This window comes from Anguilla anguilla, chromosome 13 (genome assembly GCF_013347855.1).
Source record: "Anguilla anguilla isolate fAngAng1 chromosome 13, fAngAng1.pri, whole genome shotgun sequence".
Taxonomy (NCBI): domain Eukaryota; kingdom Metazoa; phylum Chordata; class Actinopteri; order Anguilliformes; family Anguillidae; genus Anguilla; species Anguilla anguilla.
The window spans coordinates 20,361,308-20,384,582 of record NC_049213.1 but is presented as its reverse complement, the minus strand read 5'-3'; the positions used below and the strand labels follow the sequence as shown (position 1 = coordinate 20,384,582).

Below are 23,275 nucleotides of genomic sequence, written 5' to 3'. Positions count from 1 at the left end.
CTCATGCAAGCTTGTGAGAACAGTTCAGATTTTTTAAATTTTTTCCTTGATGTCAGGTACCCTGAGCTTATGTATACAGGTGCACTTCAGATGGAATTCATTTGAAGCTTTGATTATGCTGTGAGGTGATTTAGCATAAAATCTTGATTACTTGGGAGTTACCAATGCAATATACAGACTCTTTTTCCTTTACCATAAAGATTTAAATATGTGCATATTTATTATTAACATAAAGTTTGTAGGCTAACAATATGGCCACCAGGAGCCACTAAAATGCATTATCAATGGCTTTGGGATCAACTGGCCACATTGAATCACAGAACATTGGCTGCATATTCATTGGCTTTATTTTAGTAATGATTGTTGGGCACCTGTAATCACTGCTTGCAGCTATTTTTATAGCATCGCTTTTAATTGATGTCGTTTCACTTGCATCTCATTCATCTAACATTATTGTATGCCCTATCAAAATTTTCTCAAATTTTCTTATTATACTCTTTTGTAGTATAATAAAAAAATTTATATTTTCTGGTCTCTGGTCATTTTTTATTATACTGAAAAATAGGAACCTTCTGAACATTAGTTTGCTCCTTTTATACAATGTTTTATTCCTGTATAAATACATTGAATTTCATATTTTTAAAAACTATTCCATGTGCTCCTCGGTTGGTCAGGGAAGCCAGAAAAGGAACATCCACCACAGTGCAGCATCTGCCACTAATATGAGGGAAGATCACAGTCAGTGACCACGGGTGACATGCAAGGGTACCTTCCTTTTTCCGGTGATGGTAAACCTGCATTAATATTTAACCAGGCTACAGGATATTACAGCAGGAAAATTATGAGGCAAGAAGCGCAAAGCCACACATGGAACTGACATATATTAACAACCATCTTACGCCTGAAAGTCTGTTTAATGAGCCTGCGGAAACATGAGGTTACAGCCCAAAAACATTGTCAGAATCCTGTCATTGCTCATTAAAAGTCTGGCTTTATAGATAAGGTTTCTACTTGGAGCTAGAGTTAACCCTTTTGTTCAGTTTGGGCCGATTTGACCTGTTTAAAATTTATGGTAAAAGAGGGATTACAATTTTGAGAGATGTATTTCATAACCAGTGACTACACTAGTGTAAATTTGGAACATGTTTTGTGTTTCTATTTCTTGTTCATCATTCAGTACCCAGTGCTTAATTTATGTCAGACTTTGTCGTAACTGTTTCTGGGACCTCTCCGTTTGAGACTGCCCGGGTTCCGGTGTTATGCTCTTTTTTAATTCCCTGCCCAAATTTCACTCACCTTCAAGTGAATGTGCTTTCCCTCTACGCTGTGCTAAAAGGTGCTAAATAAAATCTCTGCCTGTCAGGGTGGGCAGATTAGCTGATTTTGCATTCATTATTTTTTTAAAATGCGGGTTAATTTCCCCATGCTTTATTGCAGTGTTCTACCTTATTGTATCTTTTAAAAAGTGAAAGTATTGTTTCATTATGAGATATTAAACAAGCATAATATTAATTATTTTATCTTACAGAAAAAACAAGCAAACTAATGAATGATTGTCTCACTGTTCTTTGTTTTGCTAAACTTTTGCGTTCAAATTTTGTTAAGAAATGAATTTGGTGAAATACAAAAAATAAGAGGGGAGTAAATTTATACAATTTCTCTTATTTGACTTGGCATAACTCCTCCCCCCATCTCTATTTAATGCACTGATAGTCACTAGATTTAACCTGACCTGTAGTCTAAAATGAATGCATTTGACTCTAGAGCAGGGCTGCCCAACCACTGGCTGAGATAACATATCAGTGTGTGTCTGTGTGTGTGTGTGCGTGTGTGAGGTGTGCTTCTGTGTAAAGATAATTCTTATCGTGTTTTAAAATGTTAGTGTTTCTGAAATTGACTTGACAATGATAACAGGCTATGTGAATCTTTTTTAGTTCTATTTTGAAACTTTTTGGTCCTGTTTTTTCTACTACTCCACACAATGTGGCCTGTCGGGTCAGGATGGCAGGCCAGTTCCATTGCTTCAATGTCCTTCATTTCACATCTTTTAGTGTACAGTGTTCATTTGTAAGACTCATCATATTGAACATTCACACATAGAACATGGCATGAGTTGTTGGTGGATAGATCTGGTTGGTCTATTTTTTGCTGAGGTGTGGAGAAATGAGAAACTGTTCTGCAGGGATTTTAACAGTTATAAATTAAATCAATCAAGGTTGAGGGAGGAGAGCATGTTGAGTAAGAGTGGGGAGGGTACAGTTGTTTGTGCTGAGAGGGATGCAGACTAAGCAATTTGTGTGGTTTTCTCCCTCTGTTGGAGCATTTGGTTCAGAGATCAGTGACACAGTCAGGACTTCCGTCCGCATGGTGAATATTAACATAAATACGTGTACTGGCAGATTAAACATTACCCTCTGGCCTATGGGCTGATTCGGAACCCCACTAGTCTTTAGTACGACTTTTCTCAGGAGCAGATGCTTGACAAAATGCCTGAGTTAAATGACGTGTATTATCACCAGTGAAGAATTTGGTTGCATAATGTGATGCACGGCACTGGGAAATTACTGCAATTGAACCTTCTCTATTATACTAGAAGGCTATTTTAATTTTGTTCTGCATTGTCTGGTATTTAACTTATATAGGTACTTGGAGATCAGCATCCTGGTTTTGCAAATATATATTTAATTCAAACTTAAGACATACTGGTGTCCCTAGTTTTTTAAATATTTTCTCCCAAAATCTCTCAGCTGAGTATACTGGTTTCAGTATGCTGAAACTGAAACTGCTTTTCCTTAGCCTTTCTCTAGTGCAAGGATCTCAAAACCCATTCCTGGAAGGCCAGAGAGTTCGTAAATTCTTGTGGTTTAATTGAAGTCAGCAGTGAAGTTAGGCCAAGATGTGGGGACTCTCTAGCCAATCAGGTTAGGCCAAGATGTGGGGATTCTTTAGCCGATCAAGGACTTAAATTAAGCTCTTAAGTGCTGAAGCATACCATAAAACCAGTAGACACTGTGGGCCTCTCCAACAGTAACCTGAGATCCGTGCCCTAGGGCACATTACACAATGGATATTTCATACATTACAAATGGCAAATGGTTTTTACATGTAGTGGCTGGGTTAGCTAAATTGAGCCAGCATTCACAGTGCTGACTTGTTCTTTTCCATTACTGGTTCACCAAATGATTATTTTTTTCCCATTTCTATAAGCATGACACAGTCTGCTCATAGCATAATCTCGGCCCTCAAAAGCATAATCTTCAACTGATCAAATCCTGCCAAAAAGTGACAGTATTTAACCTGGTCACGCAGCAAACCCAGGTGATTGACACATCTGCACATCTGCACATCCGTGGAGAACTGCTGGGCAGACAACAGTTAACATTTTACTGCATGTGGGGTGACAACCAATAAAATGCTAGATAAGCAGACACACCTCTCGAACTTCCTGATGGGTCGCAGGCAGCCAATAAAGAGCCAGATATACAGACCAGCCCTTGTTCTCAAACCCTGATTACAGTTATCTTTACAGCAACTGGTTTCTGCTGATGTCTGTGAGAAGACTGTAGGGTTTTATTGAAACCCTTCCTAAATTCACTTCCTTCTCTTTATAGGACTTCAAACAACAGCTGTCCTATATCCCTAATGCAGTGCAATTCTATTGCAAAATCCAATATCCAGTCCATTGTTTTTTTCTTTGGAAAAAGCTTAAACCTGACCTGAATATTATAACATAACACTGCTAGCACAGTTGGCTGACTTGAGCCCTCAGACTCCATGCTCCAGGGACTGCTCTTTGCACAAGACGAAGTAATCAATTGCAAAAGATATACCTAATTATTGAGTAGGTCCAGCCACGCTCGTGTTGAATGACAGGACATCTTACTTTAAATAAGAGTACGTTATTGTGAAAAGGATGTGAAAAGGACATTCGTGAGGTGTGAATTATCCTATTATTTCTAAATTAAATACAGGATTTGTTTTCATTATTTTATTTTGTATTATTTATTATTTTATTTAGTTTATTTAGGCACGATTCATCCTGCATACTGGGCAGCGACAGCACAGACTGAGAAGCCAGAAAGCGCTTCTTGTTTCTGCGCTCTAGTATTAAAAACAGTGATTTCATTCCTTAGCCTACAAAGCAAACTGGAGCGTTCTTTCATGGATAAACATGAGATATGCATTCAAACGTTTATGGTTTCAACGCTACGTAAGACTACCGCCTAAATATTGGTAATTGTGGAGGTCTCATCCCGATTCACATAGAAAACACCTGACATTTGGGGTCATTTGGAGCTTGCCAACACCTCTATGCTAGCGCGTTTTTTTGCAAAGTAGTAAACGGTTTGAATGATCATATAAAGAGATATATGTTGTGAAATATTACTCCACTAGCTCTCAAATGTAATTTCAGAGATAGTGGATCTAAGCCTTTAGCCTATAAGACAACAATAAAAACGGAGACGAATTATAACTTTGTTAAAATAGAACGCTTCTTGGAAATTCGTATTACTGTCCTTTAATTGAGTTCTTACAATTGATGTTAGTTTCCTCCCTCGGTCCTGCTTGCAATTTGACACGTGCTACATCATGGTCTATTTTAAGTTCTGTTGCGGAGAAAGGGAGACCCGTTCAACGTGTGTACATAGCTAGCCCTCCGTGTTGGATTGGAAAAGTTTCTGTCAATATTACAAATAATACCTTTGTTTCCTGAAAACAGAAAGTCTTGGAAGAGGCTCGGAGGCCGGTACTGTGGTCTTTATTGGATGCATGCGTTTACGCGTATTAGTATTAGCGCTCTGCAATCTTATTTTTCTGGTTTTTGACACATGATGCATGTTGGGGAGATTTCAGCTGCTTATTGTGCGCTTGACACTAAGCAGTATTATACCATGACTATTTTGCACTCATTAAGTGACTCTGTTTAATGTGCGCTGTTGTCAACCATCATTTTTGAGCCGAGGCCCGGGACAAATGGTATGTGCCGTAGATCGTTGCTGCTGACCTGTGGTAAAATAAATCTAATAATAAGTCTAATAATTCTCATATTTCAAGCTCTTCACTGACCTCTGGCATGATTCGACATGACTTGAGGTCTGCCCTCTATGAGCGAAATGTTAATTTGGACTTGTGCAAACAAATAAATAAATGTAAAGTAAATGTAAGCAAATGAATTTCATAAAATTTCAGCTCATTTCGAATGCCCTTGAATGCATTTAGTAATATAAATCACTGCTTGACTTAAGGGAATGCTGTACAATGGTTCTTAACCCTTTGAAGGGTAGGTTTTTTGGAATGTTTTTCAAAATGAAAAGTGTGCGAGAAATCCATTGCTTTTAGTTCCCAGCAGTGATTGTTACATCAGCATTAGAATGTTCCGTTAAGAACACTCTAATCATATATTTGTAATATTTAATCTTAAAGGATTGAACTGTTAAATGACCTGGAGGGTTTAAGAACACAGCTGACCTGTTTTATGACCATATTCAAGTTTAAAAATTGTCTGGAATGTGAAAAGCATTCTATGCAGGATTTTTACCTTGAAATTATTATAAAATAACCGATGCAGGCATATCTATTATGTGCTGGCAATCTCTGTCTTTACACTTTCACCAAATTTGTGAACCTTTACCTGTATTTGTTATTCTAATATGTGTTCGGGAAGTTTCTTGGTGTCAGCGTGTCTGTGTGTATGTGTTTGTAGGGGGTGGGGTGGGGGGATGAGGGTGCGGTGTGGCTACAGAGTCTGTGGTTTGGGATTACATTTCAGTAGAGTGTTTGTTGCTAGCTAGCTGAAGAAGCCCAGAAACTGCAAAGCAAAAAGACAAACAGACAGGGCTCATTCAAGAACTAGAGTTAACTTTGGAATGGCTTTTCCTCTGTGGTGTCAACTGAAGTTTGCCAAGGTGATTAAAAAGTGTCATGGAGTTGACCTGTTTTCTGTTGGACCTGTAAGTAATGTTACCTCTACCTATCCAGCTAGCTACATTAGGTGGGGTACTCAGGGTGACTAGGCGACATTGAAGATGGAGATGGAGACTTCATTGATTGTAAACACAGGACCACAGCAAGGCTAAAATTCCTGCGTAGTATCCATTGACTGTCAAATCAAACCAAACACAAAATATTATTTGCTATTGACAAAAATCCTAAAAGCAATTTAATGTTAACCCCTACAAAGCTTTTGATTGCAACTATTGCATAGCCTCCATATATTTCCCAAATGTGACTCTCAAATTGTAAATTGTCCCTATACAATAAATTGACCACCAATATGCATTTTATTTTTTTTATTACACAAATCAATGTAAGAATGAATGCTTTCATAATTAATTAATTGTTTTTTTAACAAACACCATTACATACAAATCAGTTTGTCAGTAGTGGAAGTAGCATGGCAACATGTGGAAGTGCATTATGAGGAGGTGGCATAAGATGAAGTGTAGTATAGAGGTACATTATGAGGTGGTGGCATAGGAGGAGGCGTAATATGGAGGTGCATTATGAGTTGATGGTGTGTGGGGAGATGTGATATGTTTTGTTTCTCTCTCTCTCTCTCTTTCTCTCTCTCTCAGATAAGCACATCACCCATCCCCAAAATTATCTTGCACAAAAGCTACACTTCCCTTTATCCCCACTCTGGTTAAAACAGGAATCTCAAACTCCAGTCCTGGAGGGCCCCAGTGGTTATGGTTTCCATTCAGTTAGTTGCAAACTGAGGCCTTGGAAGCAAAGGTGTGGACTATTTTGCCAACCAGTGACTTAATCAAACAGAAGTGCTGAAACTCTCCAAACAACAGAAGTCACTACAACCCTGTGGGATTTGATTTTGGAACCCTGGGTTTACAAGCATGGATCTGCGGTCCAAGCACGGGCTGTCACTGATGGACCGGCTGTGGCGGATGAAGGAGGCGGGAGAGATGACGGACGTGGTGCTGGTCACAGAGGGCGTGCGCTTCCCCTGCCACAGGGTGGTGTTGTCTGCCTTCAGCCCCTACTTCATGGCCATGTTCACCTGCGGCCTGCAGGAGTGCAACAGAAGAGAGGTGACACTACAGGACACGCCCCCCGAAATCCTTCGCCTCATCCTTAACTACATGTACCGATCAGAGCTACCGCTGTCCAACGCCAACGTGCAGGGTGTGGCCGTGGCCGCCTTCGTGCTGCAGCTGGACGATGTCTTCGTGCGCTGCCAGAGACACATGACTGAAAATATGGATGCCTCAAACTGTTTGGGAGTGTACCATTTCGCACGTGACCTGGGAGCCGAGGATTTGCGCGACCTGGCTCATCGCTACCTTCGCCAGAACTTCGCCCAGGTGTGCCTGCACGAGGAGGTGGTGGAGCTGGAGTGCCATAAGCTGCTAACGCTCATCGGCTCGGACGACCTGAACGTGTCGCGGGAGGAGAGCATCCTGGATGTGGTGCTGCGCTGGGTGAACAGCGACCCGGACCGTCGGGCGGCGAGCCTCCCCGAGCTGCTCCGCAAGGTCAGGCTGCCCCTCGTGAGCCCAGACTTCCTGCGAGAGGCGCTGCGGAGGAACACGGTGCTGTTGGCCAATGCAGAATGCCAGGACATGGTGCAGGAGGCGCTGGAGCTTATCCAATGCCCCCCGTTAGCCACACCACGCAAGCTGAAGCTGCGTTATGGCATGGAGACCGTCGACCTGCTGCTCTGCATTGGTGCTGAGGGCCAGGGCATCCGGTCCCGCCATGGTTCCTACTCCGACTACAGCTTCTGCTTCTCCCCCACCACCGGACAGATCCACTACATCACCTCCCCCCGCTATGGTGAGGCATTGGGCTATGTGTGCGCCGGTGTGGTTACCCATGACAATGACATTGTGGTGGCGGGAGAGGCGGGAGCTCGCAGGATGGCTCGGGAGAAGAGCCGAAATGTGGACGTCTACAGGTGAGAGGAAAAACTGTGAGAACACTTAATGACCAGTGTGGTGGTTAGATATCTGTCAGACCGCTTAATGACTGGTACACTGGTCATTAGTATGTTCAGCCTTGAATATGACAGTTTCATGAGCTAGGAAACCACATGTGACCATAATTACTGCAGCCAAACGTGTCACTGAAAGGACCCCCTGCCCTCTGTTGTGCCTTCCTTTTGTTGTGTGGCTGTCCCGTCAGGTACAAGGCATCGGCCCAGGGGAGCTGGCAGAAGCTTTGTTCAGCAGAGCACAGAGATATGTATGCCTTGGGCGCGGTGGGTGACACCCTGTACCTGCTGGGCGGGCAGATGAAGCTGAGGAAGCAATACTTCATCACCAACTCAGTGGAGCGCTGGTCTATGCGGGGTGGGGCCTGGCGAAGCACGACTCCCTTACCCCTCCCATTGGCCTATCACTGCGCAGTCACACTCAAAGACCGCCTCTATGTGCTAGGAGGGAGGACCCCACAGGTAACTGGCGTGAAAGCCTGAAGGAGTTTACATTTAAAATATTTTCAAAATAAAATTAACCAATTAAAATGTATTTCACTATACTGCCCATCACCTCTGGGAGCCTCTTCAACAGTGCAACGCACAAAGTGTTAAATGTCAGAGGGAAATAATTGAATTAGCAGCAAAATAACTCCAGGCTAATTATTTCAGCCTTAGGGGATAATTCTGGCTTTCTCATTACAAAATTATGCTTTTTCTCCCCAGTTTCAAATGGCCAGTCATGCTTACATTGCAACACTCCTTGCAACCTCTGTTGATCTGGGAGAACACAGACATGCATGTGCTCTCCCCATGTGATGTCAGCCACTATTTCTTAACACTCTGCAGTTTGCACATTGGTCTCACTCAGACATGACATGCTTGCGCTCAGTCAACCAGCAAGATGACACTGTCACACGTGCCAATTGTGCCTCACCCTGCTGGCTGCTGGCCACAGTTGGTACAATTGCCACAATCCAGATTCGATACCAGATCCTGGGATTTGTCCATGAAATGAAACAGTGCTTTGACAGGATAAGCTACCCAGCAGGGTCCATAATTCTGGCTTTCATTCTATTTTTAGAAAATACCCAACTAAATTGCCCCAGCAACACAATTTTTCATGAAAACTCTCTTTTAAAAAGGGATAACACTAAGGAGTGAATGAGGAGGAAGTGACTGGGGGGAGAAAGCACTAATATGTGCCCCTAATATGTATCACTAATATGTGTCACTCCTAAGCACTGATATATTCCCACACACTTAGATACAGTACAAGGCAGTTGCATGGGAAGGCTTCTTGCTCTGTAACACTGTAGCAATACTCATATGCAATTACTGCAGCACTAGGAGTATATGTTTAGCAGTACGTACCCCTTACCCCTGTTCTACCCCTCCTACCGCACCTGTCCTGTTGCGTCTCATCCCGACAGTTTGACCGGCCAGACGATGAACCTGAATGCCTGAGCAGCCGATTGTTCAGGCTGGACCCTGGCGCAAGCACATGGGTCGAATGTGGACCCATGCGGTACTCCAAATACCGCTGCAGTGCCGTCGCTCTCAATGGAGAGATCTACGTCTTGGGTGAGCATGCGGTAGGATGGGGTGGAACCAAACATGCCCACTAGTTATAATAATAACCAAAGTGCACACGTAACTGGAATGACCATAAATCATTTGTCAGTCATAACACACAGCTGACAGTGCTAACCTAAACTCAGCTGAGATAGTGGACTGCAGCCAAGCAGAAACTAGCTGAGTGCACTCATGAGATACATGCTATTCTGGGGCCTCCTGGATTGATAATGGAGTTTGGAGTGATGAGTGTGAATATAATTGGGAATTCCAAACTGGGAGAAAATATGGGAAAAATTCAGGCATCATGATGTTGCTCCTTCTTCCTGCAGGTGGCATTGGGTGCGAGGGGGTGGATCGTGGGCAGTCACGCCGCTGCCTGGATGTAGTGGAGATCTACAATCCAGATGGAGACTTCTGGAGGGCAGGGCCCCCACTTCCCGGGCCCCTGCTGTCCCTGCACACCAACGCCTCCAATGCCGGTGTAGTAGGGGGCAAAATCTACGTCTGCGGCTTCTACAGGGGAGCAGGTAAGCCACACCAGCAATTGGGTAAATTTTACTGGCACCCAGGTGTCAGACACCAGTAAATGGAAGATCGTCTAATGATGGAAAGTGATGCTTCACTGCTGGTGACAGGTCACGTTCATGTGTCTGTCTCACCACAGGTCGGCATGACATCATCACCAAGGACATCCTGGAGCTGGATCCCTGGGAAAACCGGTGGACCATGGTGGCGAGGCGTGTCCTGATGCATGACAGCTATGATGTCTGCCTGGTGGCCAATCTCAACCCCCGGGGCCTCAAGGCCCCACCCCCTGACCTACTTGAGGAGTAACATGACTATACCTCTCCCAGTCCTGCCCCCTGACCTCCTTAGTAAAACTCCTGGTCTCACCCATCTTACATGAGTGTGCCCCATAGCATTATCTGCTATGAGGTGAGATTCCGAAGGACAGAGTTTGCCTCATGGTACATTGGTTTCTACTCTATCTGAGAACCTTTGTTTTTCTGTGTGCTGGATACTTAAGCTCTGGATAGAGGATACATGGGCCTTGTTGCACGCCCTGTTAAAGGGTAGCAGTGTAGAAACATTTTGCATTTGTAACCATGAATGGTATGATCGATATCAAAGCCACAGAGAGCTTCGTTATCACTTGGATATGTGCCATGGCATTTCAACACCTGTTTATGTACTACTTGTCTCTTCCTGTTACCAGTTGTTCTTTTAGCTTATGCACGTCTTGTTTTCTTAGTTACTTTGTGCGTTGTCATAGGCTTCATGGAAAGTTCTCTATTCTTATTCTTATTATTATTATGGATTACACTGAATGAAAACCTGAGTCTGCTGCAGGCTCCACACTTCTGTATGGGACAAGTCAAAGGGCTCATGTAATCATCAATCAGCTCCATTACAGGCAGAGATGTGGAAGGAGGAGAGGCAAATACTCAGGGACACGAAGGAGGCACTTCACTGGGGCAGCATGTTAACTTGCACAGAAACATACAGTGCAAAAACATCCCTGTTCTGAGGCTCATTGCTCCGATGCCTGACCTGCACCTTGCGTTGCTCACAGGCAGCACAGCTCAAACCTGGTCAATAACACCGATCTTAGCGCTGCACAGACAAACACATCGCCTGCTGGTGCTCGTAAACACCAGGGCACACAGCATACGCCAGCAATGTTTTGCTCAGAAAACGGAAGAATGTCTAGACCCAGGGCTTGATAAGGCAACAATAAAAACTATTGGAGCAGATTGACCTCTGAAATTAGAAACATCAGACAGAGAGCAGCCTGTTTTCCCTCTCAGTTAGTCATCTTGCTTAGTGCTCATTAACCTCTGCATCATGAAAAAATATTCACTTTTATGTAAAAAGCTTACAAAAAAATCCAACTGTTATAAATTTCATCCAAACACCCCCGATAGAAGTGAGAAGGGAGAGACTGAGCTGTGAGATGGCACACGCCTGATAATCACAATCTGAGGCACAGTAAACAACAAAAACAAAGAAAACATTTAAACACTGTTGATATAAAAAACAAGTTCATTCTTCATTATTCTTATTTACTGTATGTGATTTAGCAACACAAGTGCATTATTTGTTCAGCCAATAAAATAAAATTAAATAAAGAAAGATGAGAAATATGTGGTTAGTTTTATTGATCATGAAATCAAGGAACATGCCACAAAGGTATAAATTAACGGGACACTATTGCAAACAAAAGCAAAAACACGAGTTTTTGGGGAAAATTCCCTGGAAAAAACTGTCTTGAATTCCAACTGAACTGCATGAGGGTAGTAGACTAGGAATTTTGAGACTTCCTACAGTAATGTGCTCAGAAATTTGCATTGTCGTTAAGAAGAGGAAAGAAATTACGTAGCATTAATAGATCAAAAAGTAGTTTTATCGGTTAAAGTGGTTTGGCCGAAGTCTTCAAGGAGACAGATGGCAATGGTGCATTTCTGTGGCTAAAAACGGTTGAACAAGCTTGTGCTGATCTTGAGTACCAGCAGTAGCACTGCATCAGTGTGGCAGACTGACCGATGCCTAAAACAGATTTTGGTCAGTCTGTAAAACCTTTGTTCTGATGTATAAGTAATGTGTTAAGGTTCCATACATTTTACAGTTTAATATTATATAAAAAAAAGTTTTTTTTTTTTTTTTTTAAACATACAATCCCTGGAATTAATCATTATAGAGCAAGCAATGAAAGGCTTGTATATGACAGTACATTGCTGTAATAACAGTACCCAATATCTATTAGGAGCTTTAACAAAAGCTACAGCAGGGCTGTAAGACTCCAGTCTTGGTTGGCCACAGCATTTGCTGATTTTTGCTGTGTTTCAGCTCTTAAGGGATTCACTTAAGACACTGATTAGCTAAAGAGTCCATGCAACTTCCTCCAATGCCTGAACTGATTGCTGACTAAAAGGAAAAAGCTGCAGATGCTTTTGACACCCCTGACCTACACTAGGTACGAACAAGTCCTATTCAGATGATGGCTTTTTTTAGAAACACCTCAGCATGCTTACAGATGGTGTGTCTAGTCAGAATCATCACAGAAATCAAACAGCTGCCAAAACCCCTTCTGTGTGATCTCAGTCTTGGCTGCAGGGAGTGGTATTACCCATGATGCTGTGGTCGCCTCACACCCGGAGACAAATTGTATGCTGTTGCTGTCCTGGGACCAACCTGCACAGGGATTGAAGCATGCCCCTGCGTTCTCGTACGTGTGATAGGCTGGACTCTGGCAGGAAGTGGGGGCAGGCATTATCGCTCTGCCCCTGTTGCCACTGCCCTGCCCCCCACGCAGCGGCTGGACCTTCTTCCTCCTCTTGGGCATCCATGTTCTCTGCCCTCTCTGGGCAGTTCTCTTCTGCCTGCCAGCTAGCTTAGGGACTCCGCCAGTTCGGTGAATGCCTCCGTCATCTCGAGACAGGGGCCCGAGGTTCTCCTGCGTGGCTCCGGGCTGGCTGCAGGCAGCTGCAGTTTCCTGCGGCCCTGTGTCGGCTGCACCTTTTTGTATTCCCGGCATGTGAGCCGTGGCAGGGTGGGTACGGTATGGTTTCTGCTCATGCATCTCACACGTTCTGTCTGCCAGAGCCTCAGCTCGCTCCGGCTCTGTGTGGGCAGCAACCCGCAGGTTTGGCTCGCTGGTTCGGCAGGGTTCCTGGTCAATGGGCCGCAGTGGCCCAAAGTATCCAGTCACTCCTGGAGGCTGTGGTGCTGGCCCTGTGCTCAGCTGCAGGCTCTGGATGTACTGCGTCTTCTCGCTAACCAGACAGAGTCTCTCCCAGGGGCAGGGCGATGTCTGCACACCACTGTCTGCCACGGGGGCCGATGGCGGCTGAGTGGAGGTCAGAGCCTGCAGCCAGGAGAGCATCTCTCCCATCATGCACTGCTTCCTGGCCTGCTCAGTCCTCAAGCTCTTCAACTCCTGCTGCAGGCTGTGCATGCATGTAGCCAGAGTGGCCACCTCTGAAACTACCTGAGACACAACACAGAAACAGACCATGTCAGTGGTTAAACTGCCTGTGGTGATTTCACACACCTCTCCCCAATGATGTCACTTTCTGTGGCGCCTCCCCTTCTTCACTCTTCACCATCTCTAGTGGGAGTTCTTTTTCACCACTGTCTTAATCTGTTTGCCTCATCCATGGTAGGTACACTATATGACCAACGTATCTGGACACCTCTTTGTCTGGAGCTGATTTTCATAGTCTGGGCTAGGCCCCTTAGTTCCAGTGAAGGCAAATCTTAATGCAATGAAATTCTAGATGATTCTGTGCTTCCAAGTTTGTGGCAACAGTTTGGGGAAGGCCCTTTCCTGTTTCAGCATGACATTGCCCCTGGGCAGACATATAGAAATGGTCAATATAGATCGGTGTGAAAGAACTGCACAGAGCCCTGACCTCAAACCCATCAAACAACTTTTGGATCAATTGGAAAGCCAACAAGTCAGGCCTAATCACCAAATCAGTGCCCGACCTCACTAATGCTCTTCTGGCTGAATGGAAGAAAATCCCTGCAGCAATGCTCCGAACATCTAGTGTAAAGCCTTTCCAGAAGAGTGGAGGTTGTTATAGCAGCAAAGGGTGGATGAACTCGATATTAATGCCCATTATTTGGGATTAGATGTTGGATGGCAGGTGTCCACATACTTTAGACCATGTAGTGCATTTTCTTGCCCCCTTCAACCAGACTGAACTCCCAGAATTTACTTCAGTTTCAAACCACATTATTAAAATTTACCTGTATATTATCTCACTAGACTAATCAAATATTTAAACAAATCTAAGGGTGCTCTTAAATGTACTTGTTGTATCTAAGGGTCCTCCTAAATGTACTTTCTCATATCTAAGGGTGCTCCAAAATGCACTAAGTGAATTATTTTGCCCAGCTCACCTTGGACTCCCTGTTCTCCATGTCTCGTAGGGCCTCTGACTGGCAGTTGAGCTTGTCCAGCACTGCCCCCAACTGCACTGCGAAGCCTTCTTGCATGCTGCCCACAGCACCCTGAACTGAAAGCAAAAGGAAATGGCATCACTCAAACCCCTGTGTTTAACCTTCACTATCTGTAATTACACAGTACAGCTATGCTACTTCCTATTTTGAATAAAACTGTAGCAGTATTGATTCGCGCTTTGACCATTTATCAAACATGATAACAAAAAACTCTCAAAGTGTTTTCATACTATCACGGTCCCATCCAGCAGAAATGGTGTTAAATAGCTCTGATATAGATACAGATATGATATAGATCCATATTTTTATGCACATTCTTAATCTACTTTTTTACCCACAGAGTATTATTTAAACAAACCGTATTTGTAACAGTTCTATTACTATTCCAAAATCACCCAGAGGGAAGCACAGAGCAGTATATTCATTTAATCTTCACAGGCAGCACCCTCTACTGCTCATACTGTGTAATAAAGTATGATAGTTATAAACAATGCCACTGTTTTATCTTATTTAGACGCTGCTGCAACAGCATATTAAACTGGATTTATCTCTTTCCCCCCTTCAGATTACAATTTGAACAGGTTTGAACGATAATCAAAATTTAAACATACATTAAGACTCTCACATAATATCCCTGATTATGAGCCAAAAGAACATTTTTCAAATTCTGGCAATAGAAACATCAACTGTATTAACATGTGTTGCTTTACAGTTCAGACAATACCACTTACATGTTATTGTGAAACCATTCAAGGCTTCCACTACAACTCTTTTAGTAGAACCTGTGTTTCCATCCATGCTGCTTAAGGAATTCTTCATCTGAAACAAACACACATTCTCATCATTAACCAACAAAAGTTTTTCATGAACTTCAAATGTTTCATGAAAATCAAAAAGGCATGATTTTATAAAGTAGTAAGTGGAGTATTCAGTTGGTTTTCCTTGCCATGCCAGTTGCACATCTTACATTTTCCATGCATTCCTTAAGCTGTGACAATTCACTCATGAGCATCTCACTAAAAGACAGAAAGAAATATTACACATAGCACCTGTATCGTACACTGCAGGACGTCAATGAACATAATCATTTTTTAAAAGAATAGTTACCTTTCAGTCTTCTCTTTTGCTTTTTTTTTCTCCTCCTCAAACTGCCCCAGGATTCCTTTGGTTTTGCTGCATGTGAAATTCGGCATCTTGCTTTTGTCCTTTGAATCTCCACCGAACAGGTAAGGCTTGGTGTGGTAGTTTGTTGAAACTTTGGGCTCATTTACCTAAACATCAAACTCATTTTCCAACTACATACTCACACATAGTCATAATCATTTTTGCCAAAAGGGCCCTTTAATCTCCAGGATAAAAAACCACTGTCTATGCAAGCTTGGCTTGTGGGCCACAGTGTGAAAAGAAACAATGTGCTGCAGAGGACAGTGTATGCTTTGCCTCACTCTCCTGCATGAGCTTCAGAGATTATAATATGAATTTGGCTGTATACCACAGTGGGCATTCTAAACTGGGGCGAAAATGAGGGCATAATCATAGTAAAGTAAAATACAGAACATGGTGTGGTATAGATCTGTGAAGCACAGTTGAGGTACGCTACAGAAGGGGTTCAGAACTGTGAAGCACATTTGGGGTATGCTACAGGGGGTTCAGGACTGTAAAGCACAGTTGGGGTATAGTAGAGTGGGTTCAGGACTGTGAGGCACAGTTGAGGCAAGCTAGAGGGGGTTCAGGACTGAAGCACAGTTTGGGTATGCTAGATGAAGTTCAGGAATGTGAAGCACAGTTGGGGTATGTTAGAGGGGGTGCAGGACTGTGAAGCATGGTTGGGGTATGCTACAGAAGGGGTTCAGGACTGAAGCACAGTTGGGGTACGCTAGATGAAGTTCAGGACTGTGAAGCACAGTTGGGTTATGCTCGAGGGGGTTCAGGACTGTGAAGCACGGTTGGGGTATGCTACAGAAGGGGTTCATGACTAAAACAAAGCAGGAGGGGTAGGGAGGTACTCAGATGTACCTCCTGTGAGTTTTGCTGAGAGTTCTTGGACTGTAGACTCATTTCCTGGGAAAGGCCCATTTGATCTGACCAGAACTGGGACCCAAACAGAAACTGGGAGTCTGTCAGGCTGGAGTAATCGCTGGTGGCACTACTTCGGCCAGAGGATTTACTCCCTCTGCGAAATGTAGTTTTACAAAAACACCAAGAATGATTAAATACACATCGATCAACATTAGGCCTCCATAACCATAATATTACAAAAATAACTCTGGAACGTTAGTAATTGGTTAAGAGAGCAATTCATCATATTGCTCTTCATAAAATGCATTTTATGAATTTATATAAAAATGTCAACTTTTCATTTAGGAACATTTTTAATTGAAAAATAGGGCTAACTGCAACATCAAATCAACCGGGCTTCGTTGTTAATCTTTCCTGTACTTACCCATTCGATATACTTAAAATCTCTTTAATGTTCCATACGTTGGGATACATGTTTCGATCTGTTCCGATAAAATAAACACTGCTGGTTAATTCGTGGATGAGTTTTGTTTATCTTTTGCTGGAACATTACTGAACAGGAAACATTCAGCTCTCAGTGACTTAAGGCACCGATGATCAAAAGAGAAGGAATAATGGCCAGATTGCTAACCAGTTAGCAAACCGACGAAAGTCTGCAAGTTATCTGTCTGGCTACGGATGTTGTTACGAAGTAGTACGTTTCATTTTAAAGCATTAGCCTAGAAATTAGTCGTTAATGCGAAGCTATAATTGATACCGTAATATTTTTCGTTAGAGTTTCTTCTCATTCGCTCTGTTTTGGAAGTAGGCTAAACGTTATCTAGCTAGCTAACTTGTAGGCGTTTCATTCTGGACGAATGTTAGCAGTTACTTTAACTCAACGTCCCCCCACACGTGCAGGCATAGAGAACGGAACTAACCGTTAACCCAACCGCGCACGAGGAAAACTACCAATTCGGACTGGGGCCGTATGGGTACGTTTATTTCATTGAACATGAGAAAAGTTACTGTTTCTTAATGAAAAAATTGTAAGCATGTGTTCATAAATACATCTATCCTAGCGAGAGTAATCTGTCTGTGTCTACCTTCTTTGGTTTACATACAAGTTATAGTTGAACATACGGAGTACATATTAGGCTTACACAAAATACCAGTTTAAGAAAATTATTATTTGTCATGCAGGCTGTGTTCTGCATACTTTAGTTTGTCTGAATTCGAACAATGGATATTTATCAAGAGATCCCAGTGTCATAGCTGCAGGGCAATTTAGAACTAGTCTGCCAAGAACTATACCGCATTCCAGAACTACCGTCACAAACGGGAATATGCCTTATGCACACGGTAATGTGATGAAACGAGTAAGTAGGCTACTGAATAACCATATAACTGGTAATAAGTAGACCTAGGCCTAATTTTCTGACCAATGGCGCCTCCTGCTTTCTGTGTCTTTCCTAGTTTCTGTTGCCTATACGGCAGACACATGCTCAGAATCTGGTTTATAGATAAGTAGCAGTAAGGGTACAAGCATAAAAATTGTTTATAACTATACAATATTACAGCAATGATGTCACACATTTGTCACAAGGGAACGCTGTTAGTGCATGGTTAATCACTATGAGATATTGCTGCATGATGGAGGAATGCGTCGCAAGGGAATGCTTTTAGTGCATGGTGTGGATTTCAGTATGCCTCTTGTTCTGCTGACAATGTTTAGGCCTAGTCCTGCATCACCAAAGCAAAAGTCTTCAAAGGACACTGCTCACCTGCACAGCATACTGTGTGGTGCTTAGACAAGTCTGATACAATATATTTAGATAGAGTACGGATACATCATGTACTTCCAATCCTGCCTGCCCTTCAGTTAGCTGTATCCGTTTCCCCACGTCTGAACCTTAGTTTGTAGTTCAGTCCAGTACTATCATACCCACAGCAACTATCCCCACCAATGCGATGTATCTATCACATTATATTTACAAGTAAAATGGACAAATATTGACTAACTTATAAGTCTTGTAATGCAAAAGATTGAAACAGTTCTCTTCGGGAAGCAACGTGCTGCATGTACATGAAATATTCATGTTGGCATGATAACATTTTGGAATTTTAACATTAACAGTTGGTTGGCCCACATTTCTTTCCTTGAAGTCTGTACCAAGATTGTGTTACACAATTTGAAATACTTGTGACATAATTTTGCATACCCACGCTTCCTTTAAATTTTTGTAACCCAATACGTAAGTGTATTTTCAGAATATATTTACATAAAGTGTATTGATTGCTCTATTTTTTTTTATTAAAAACTGATTGTACAAACACTGATGTGCGATATTTAGAAAAGGCTAACAGGTGGGAAAGCATGAATTGTTGCCTTTTTTGGTATATGTTGTTACCTAACATTAGCAGCAGGGGCGCTGAAGTGTTAGGTAAGTGTTAGGTTTGCCCTCAGCATGCGCAGTAGGATCTGTTTTCCGTTACTTCCTGTGCTTCACCGCCAGGCCGGGCCCAATGAACTAGGCTGGATCCTCAAAACCCTTTCCAGCTTTTATGTATGCTCTGTAGTGTACCCGGCATATCCATATAAACTGCACTAACCAGTAATCCCAGAAGATTTTACCATGTAACAATAAATAATTAAATTTAGAAAAAATGTACACTTGTGTACCGCAAGCTAAAAAGCTCCTATTTATATCGGGAAAATAAAATGACACACAGGCGCACTAGAAGGCATCTAATTTATTTAGTTATTTTTTACAGTCTCTGGTTACAACCGCTGTAGTTCATTGGCTACAACTATCATACCCGGCTGTAGTACGAGATCCGCACTCCGCTGACTCGATGAGTGGCCTATTAACATATGACAGCTGTACTAACGTTAGCCTAGCTGGCTAAATAGGAGCGAACTAGCTAGTCTTCAGTGTTGGTTCTGCTAATCAGCGGACAGCTGTCACTTAAAGCGCCGTTTAAACGACAACCATCTGGGTTTCTAGAGCTACGTGAATTCATTCTATAGTTAATCTTAGCCATCAAACCATCGGAGACGTGCCTAATAATACTCGGACAGCTACATAAACATTGGCTAGCTGGATATCTACACTTAATTCGTTTTATTGCTTATTATTGTGTGGTTATACATTTATGTGTATTTTCAAAGGGTGTCAGGGGTACATTTATTTAGGCAAGGATGGCGGACGAGGCGCTTTTTCAATTTCTTCACAATGAACTGATACAGTATGTCTACAAATCAGCAGAGCACGGCGAGATGGTAAGTTGTAGCTAGCAGTTTTGTAATTAGCAACACTAGGTATCGATACGTTATTATCTAGCTAACTCGTTTTTTTATATCGAGCTAACGTTAACCACCACCATTTACATTTTAATTGGTATTATAGTTTAGTCATTAGAAAGCTATTGACAGGACCAGTCTATTCTATCCATATGCGGACGCTTTCGTGTAGACTACGGCTGAGTAAACAATATCTGGTTATATTCGTGTTTAATAAACCATTTTTGCGTTGAAATTGCCTAACTTTCGCAATTTTGCGTCCCCCTTGAGGAAAACGGGAGGTGCATTACAAAGCTGGAGAACATGGGATTCCGTGTTGGCCAAGGGCTAATCGAAAGGTCTGTCAGAGTTTTTTTTTTTTTAAATTTTAAATAATTTAAATTTAGCCAAATTATATCGAGTTTATATTTTTATTGGTTGTTTTAGAATAATGTTTTAAATGTCATTTTTCAGTCACGTACCTTAGAAATGAATTTACTTATATATGCCCCACAAAAAGTGAGTCTTGTGTTACCAGTGTACATTTTCTAGATATACTTTGAACTTTTCAAGATGTTCTACTAACCTACATGTAGAATGTACCCAGGTTATATCAGGTAAAGGATTGGCAACAAGGTTGTTCGGATAGAGAAGTAGGTTATGCATGATGGTTGACGCAATTCTTTGGTGGAGAGTGACCTGGGATAGTCGGATCCCCATCTTAAAGATGGCACCTCCTACTGTATAGTGTCTCTGGTTGCTTGTTGCTGCAGGTCTGAGATGTGTAATTCTCTCGGTCAGATTCACACGAGACACTGCACGGTTCAAGGATGAGCTGGATGTCATGAAGTTTGTCTGCAAAGATTTCTGGACTAGTGTTTTCAAAAAGCAAATTGATAACTTACGAACAAATCACCAGGTAATTTCTTCACGCTTAGTGTTATGCCATATGTTTAACATTGTGTTCAGCTCTGTGTAAGGTGTCCTGTCTATGTAAGAGGAGGGTTGTCACTTGTGGGCTGGAGGGGGGTGATTCTAGGGGCCCACAGCAAAAAAAAAAAAAAAATCTATTTGTTTTATTTTTAAAATGGTGGCCCAGAAGAACAGTATTATTTAAGGGGGCCTAGAATGCCTAGGTATGCCCCTGGGGGGGGGGGGGGGGGGGGGCGGCAGCACTTGGGCATTTGGTGTGGCTCATGTTTTTTTTGTTTTTGTTTTTTTTACTGTAGTTACTCATGTAAAATCCTCATGTGATTGCACTCATACCATAACGGACAGAAGACTGAACACAAAATGGAAAATCCGGTTCTGTACATTATGCTGTGCAGCCAGTCTCAAACCCAGACTAAATGTAATGTTTTTTTTAAATGATTTTGCAGGGGATTTATGTGCTACAGGATAACAAGTTCCGGTTGCTGACACAGCTCTCTACAGGAAAACAGTATTTAGAACATGCCCCAAAGGCAAGTACACATTACTGGGGGGAAGAGCAGGGTAGTAGCACTGTGTTACTTGAGCACCTCGAAATCTGAATAAAGTGCTTTCATGTATTATATTGTTAGTTGTGCCTTATGATATTGCTGAGATTGATGAGCATCAGGCGCTGTATGGTAGGGTTATGTTGGCTGGTATTTTCTTAAGTGAACACTCTCCCCTATAACCTGATTGGATCTGTGGTGTTCTGGTTTAACGGAGTGGAGCATATCTGGGCACCAGTGAGAATGGAGTGGGTGGGTGGGTTGTTTGTAAAAAAAATTTCGGAGCTGCATGGTGTCACCTGGGGCAAAAACTGGGGTAGGCGGGATTGGGTATTGCCCACCCTAGCCTCAGTCTTGCCCAGCCAGTCAGAGAATGAACATCGCGAACAGCGTGCGCTGGCAATAAATGATATGGTCCTGCACAAGTTCTCCACAGCCAACCATATACGGTGCAAGAAATGCTAATAACTCAGTTTGCAATTCGCGTATGGTATGTTTCTGCACAGCTACATGATGACACCTGGGCTCACGTTTATTAAACATCTCTGAGCAGGAGTGGTGATCAAGGATCAGTTTACCCATTTAGCTCATAATGGATAGTAAGGACATGGACAAGGGAAACTTGGTCTCAGATCAGTACTTCTACTCTGAGGTCCTTTATGGATGAAGCCCTGGTATGTTTGGTAGGGTGTCTCTTGTGTGCTGTACAGTAATACCTGGTTTGTGCTTCTCTTGCAGTACTTGGCATTTACCTGTGGGCTAGTGAGAGGCGGACTGGCCAACCTGGGGGTGAAGAGCATAGTAACGGCAGAGGTGTCCGTCATGCCTGCCTGTAAGTATCGCCTGGTCTAAGACGACAGCTATACCACTGCAAACAGAGACATGGCTGGGGGGGGGGTGGGGTTGGGACAGGAACTTGAACCGCACTACCCCCACCCCCAAAATGCAGGAGACGAATGTAAAATATGCTGATGTTGATTGCAAAGAATCTGAATCCACTGGAAAACTGAAAAATGATTACTAGAATCCTGGGAAAGTGCTCATTTTCTCACTGTTTCTGGCTGTGGCTTTCCTGTATGTGGGTGTGGGGTCTATTGGCAGCATCTTTCGGAAGAGGCCCTTCAGCTGGAGATAGCTATAATGCAGCACACCTGTGAAGGACGTGTTTACACTCTGCGCTGTCTCTGCAGGTAAATTCCAGGTGATGATCCAGAAGATGTGAGGAACAGAGGAGGGCCAGCCCTGGAATCCCCACCCGACATAAAACACTTGAAACTCACACCTCCATCTCAGTTTTATTGCCTTTTTTGAGTGTTTGAAATGTTCCTGCATGCAAACAGTGTTGTGGACTACTGTGTATTAATTTAATGTATTTTTTTCATTATTGTTAATATGATTATTATTATTGTGATCATTTACCACATGGACCATGTATGCCTTTAATCATATTGATTTTACACAGTTATGAATTTTGTGTAAAAAGAGCGTATTTTGTTTGCAATGATTTGCACTGAGCTTTTGTTAAATGAGAATAGAAACTCACTTGTTTTTAGACCTGTTGTCTCCATGGTAACATCACCCCACAGATATTTGATATCTAAACGTCAGCTCTAACATTGGCACTAGCACATTGATTTAGGTCTCATTTTTAAAGTTGTTGACCTTTGCTTATCTATTGCCATTAGTTATTCATAATCAGTACTGTATAATCAGTTTTTGTATCTTTAGCATCGCTCCTCTGACTGATGTAGATTATCTGGTTATTTTAAAGTTTAATATAACAACGGAGGACAAAAACAAAGCTTTGCGCACACCTCATTTGTTTCTCGTCACTGTTGTTACTGACCACAGTACTGACCTCCAGAGTCAGCTTGATGCTGGGAATGAAACTAATCCAAATTTGGTGCACTCATCAGGACTGTGAAGCAGACTGCACTGCGTTTGCGTTAACTGCCATGGTTTGTTGCAGCAACAACTCCACAAAACTCTGTCTCAGTCCCCGGAATCCAAGGTTGCTGCAGGGGCAGCAACGGTTGGACAGGG

At 42.6% G+C, this 23,275-nt stretch overlaps 3 protein-coding genes across 4 annotated transcripts; 2 read left to right on the top strand and 1 right to left on the bottom strand.

Annotated features, from left to right (window-relative positions):
• The first annotated feature begins 4,623 nt into the window (after positions 1–4,623).
• kbtbd12 (kelch repeat and BTB (POZ) domain containing 12) lies at positions 4,624–11,614 on the top strand. Its single transcript, XM_035389376.1, has 6 exons — positions 4,624–4,747; positions 6,576–7,912; positions 8,140–8,410; positions 9,364–9,514; positions 9,838–10,035; positions 10,173–11,614. Exons 2-6 carry the CDS (start codon positions 6,852–6,854, stop codon positions 10,340–10,342), a joined length of 1,851 nt encoding a protein of 616 aa, XP_035245267.1. The 5' UTR covers positions 4,624–4,747; positions 6,576–6,851; the 3' UTR covers positions 10,343–11,614.
• A 19-nt stretch (positions 11,615–11,633) lies between these two features.
• Positions 11,634–18,926, bottom strand: LOC118211856 (interactor of HORMAD1 protein 1-like). Of its 2 annotated transcripts, XM_035389377.1 has the most exons (8): positions 17,250–18,926; positions 16,917–16,974; positions 16,490–16,646; positions 15,581–15,744; positions 15,441–15,489; positions 15,205–15,292; positions 14,414–14,529; positions 11,634–13,496 (listed from the first exon to the last, which is right to left on the bottom strand). In XM_035389377.1, exons 1-8 carry the CDS (start codon positions 17,278–17,280, stop codon positions 12,552–12,554), a joined length of 1,608 nt encoding a protein of 535 aa, XP_035245268.1. In that variant the 5' UTR covers positions 17,281–18,926; the 3' UTR covers positions 11,634–12,551. The 2 variants fall into 2 exon arrangements, with proteins under 2 accessions (XP_035245268.1, XP_035245269.1); XM_035389378.1 differs by having other exon boundaries at positions 16,917–18,926.
• Positions 18,927–19,029: 103 nt separating this feature from the next.
• On the top strand, positions 19,030–23,033 carry trappc6b (trafficking protein particle complex 6b). The gene is made up of 6 exons (XM_035389379.1): positions 19,030–19,754; positions 20,046–20,113; positions 20,556–20,673; positions 21,134–21,217; positions 21,971–22,064; positions 22,423–23,033. The coding sequence occupies exons 1-6, from the start codon at positions 19,674–19,676 to the stop codon at positions 22,452–22,454; spliced, it is 477 nt and encodes a 158-aa protein (XP_035245270.1). The 5' UTR covers positions 19,030–19,673; the 3' UTR covers positions 22,455–23,033.
• The last annotated feature ends 242 nt before the right edge of the window (positions 23,034–23,275 follow it).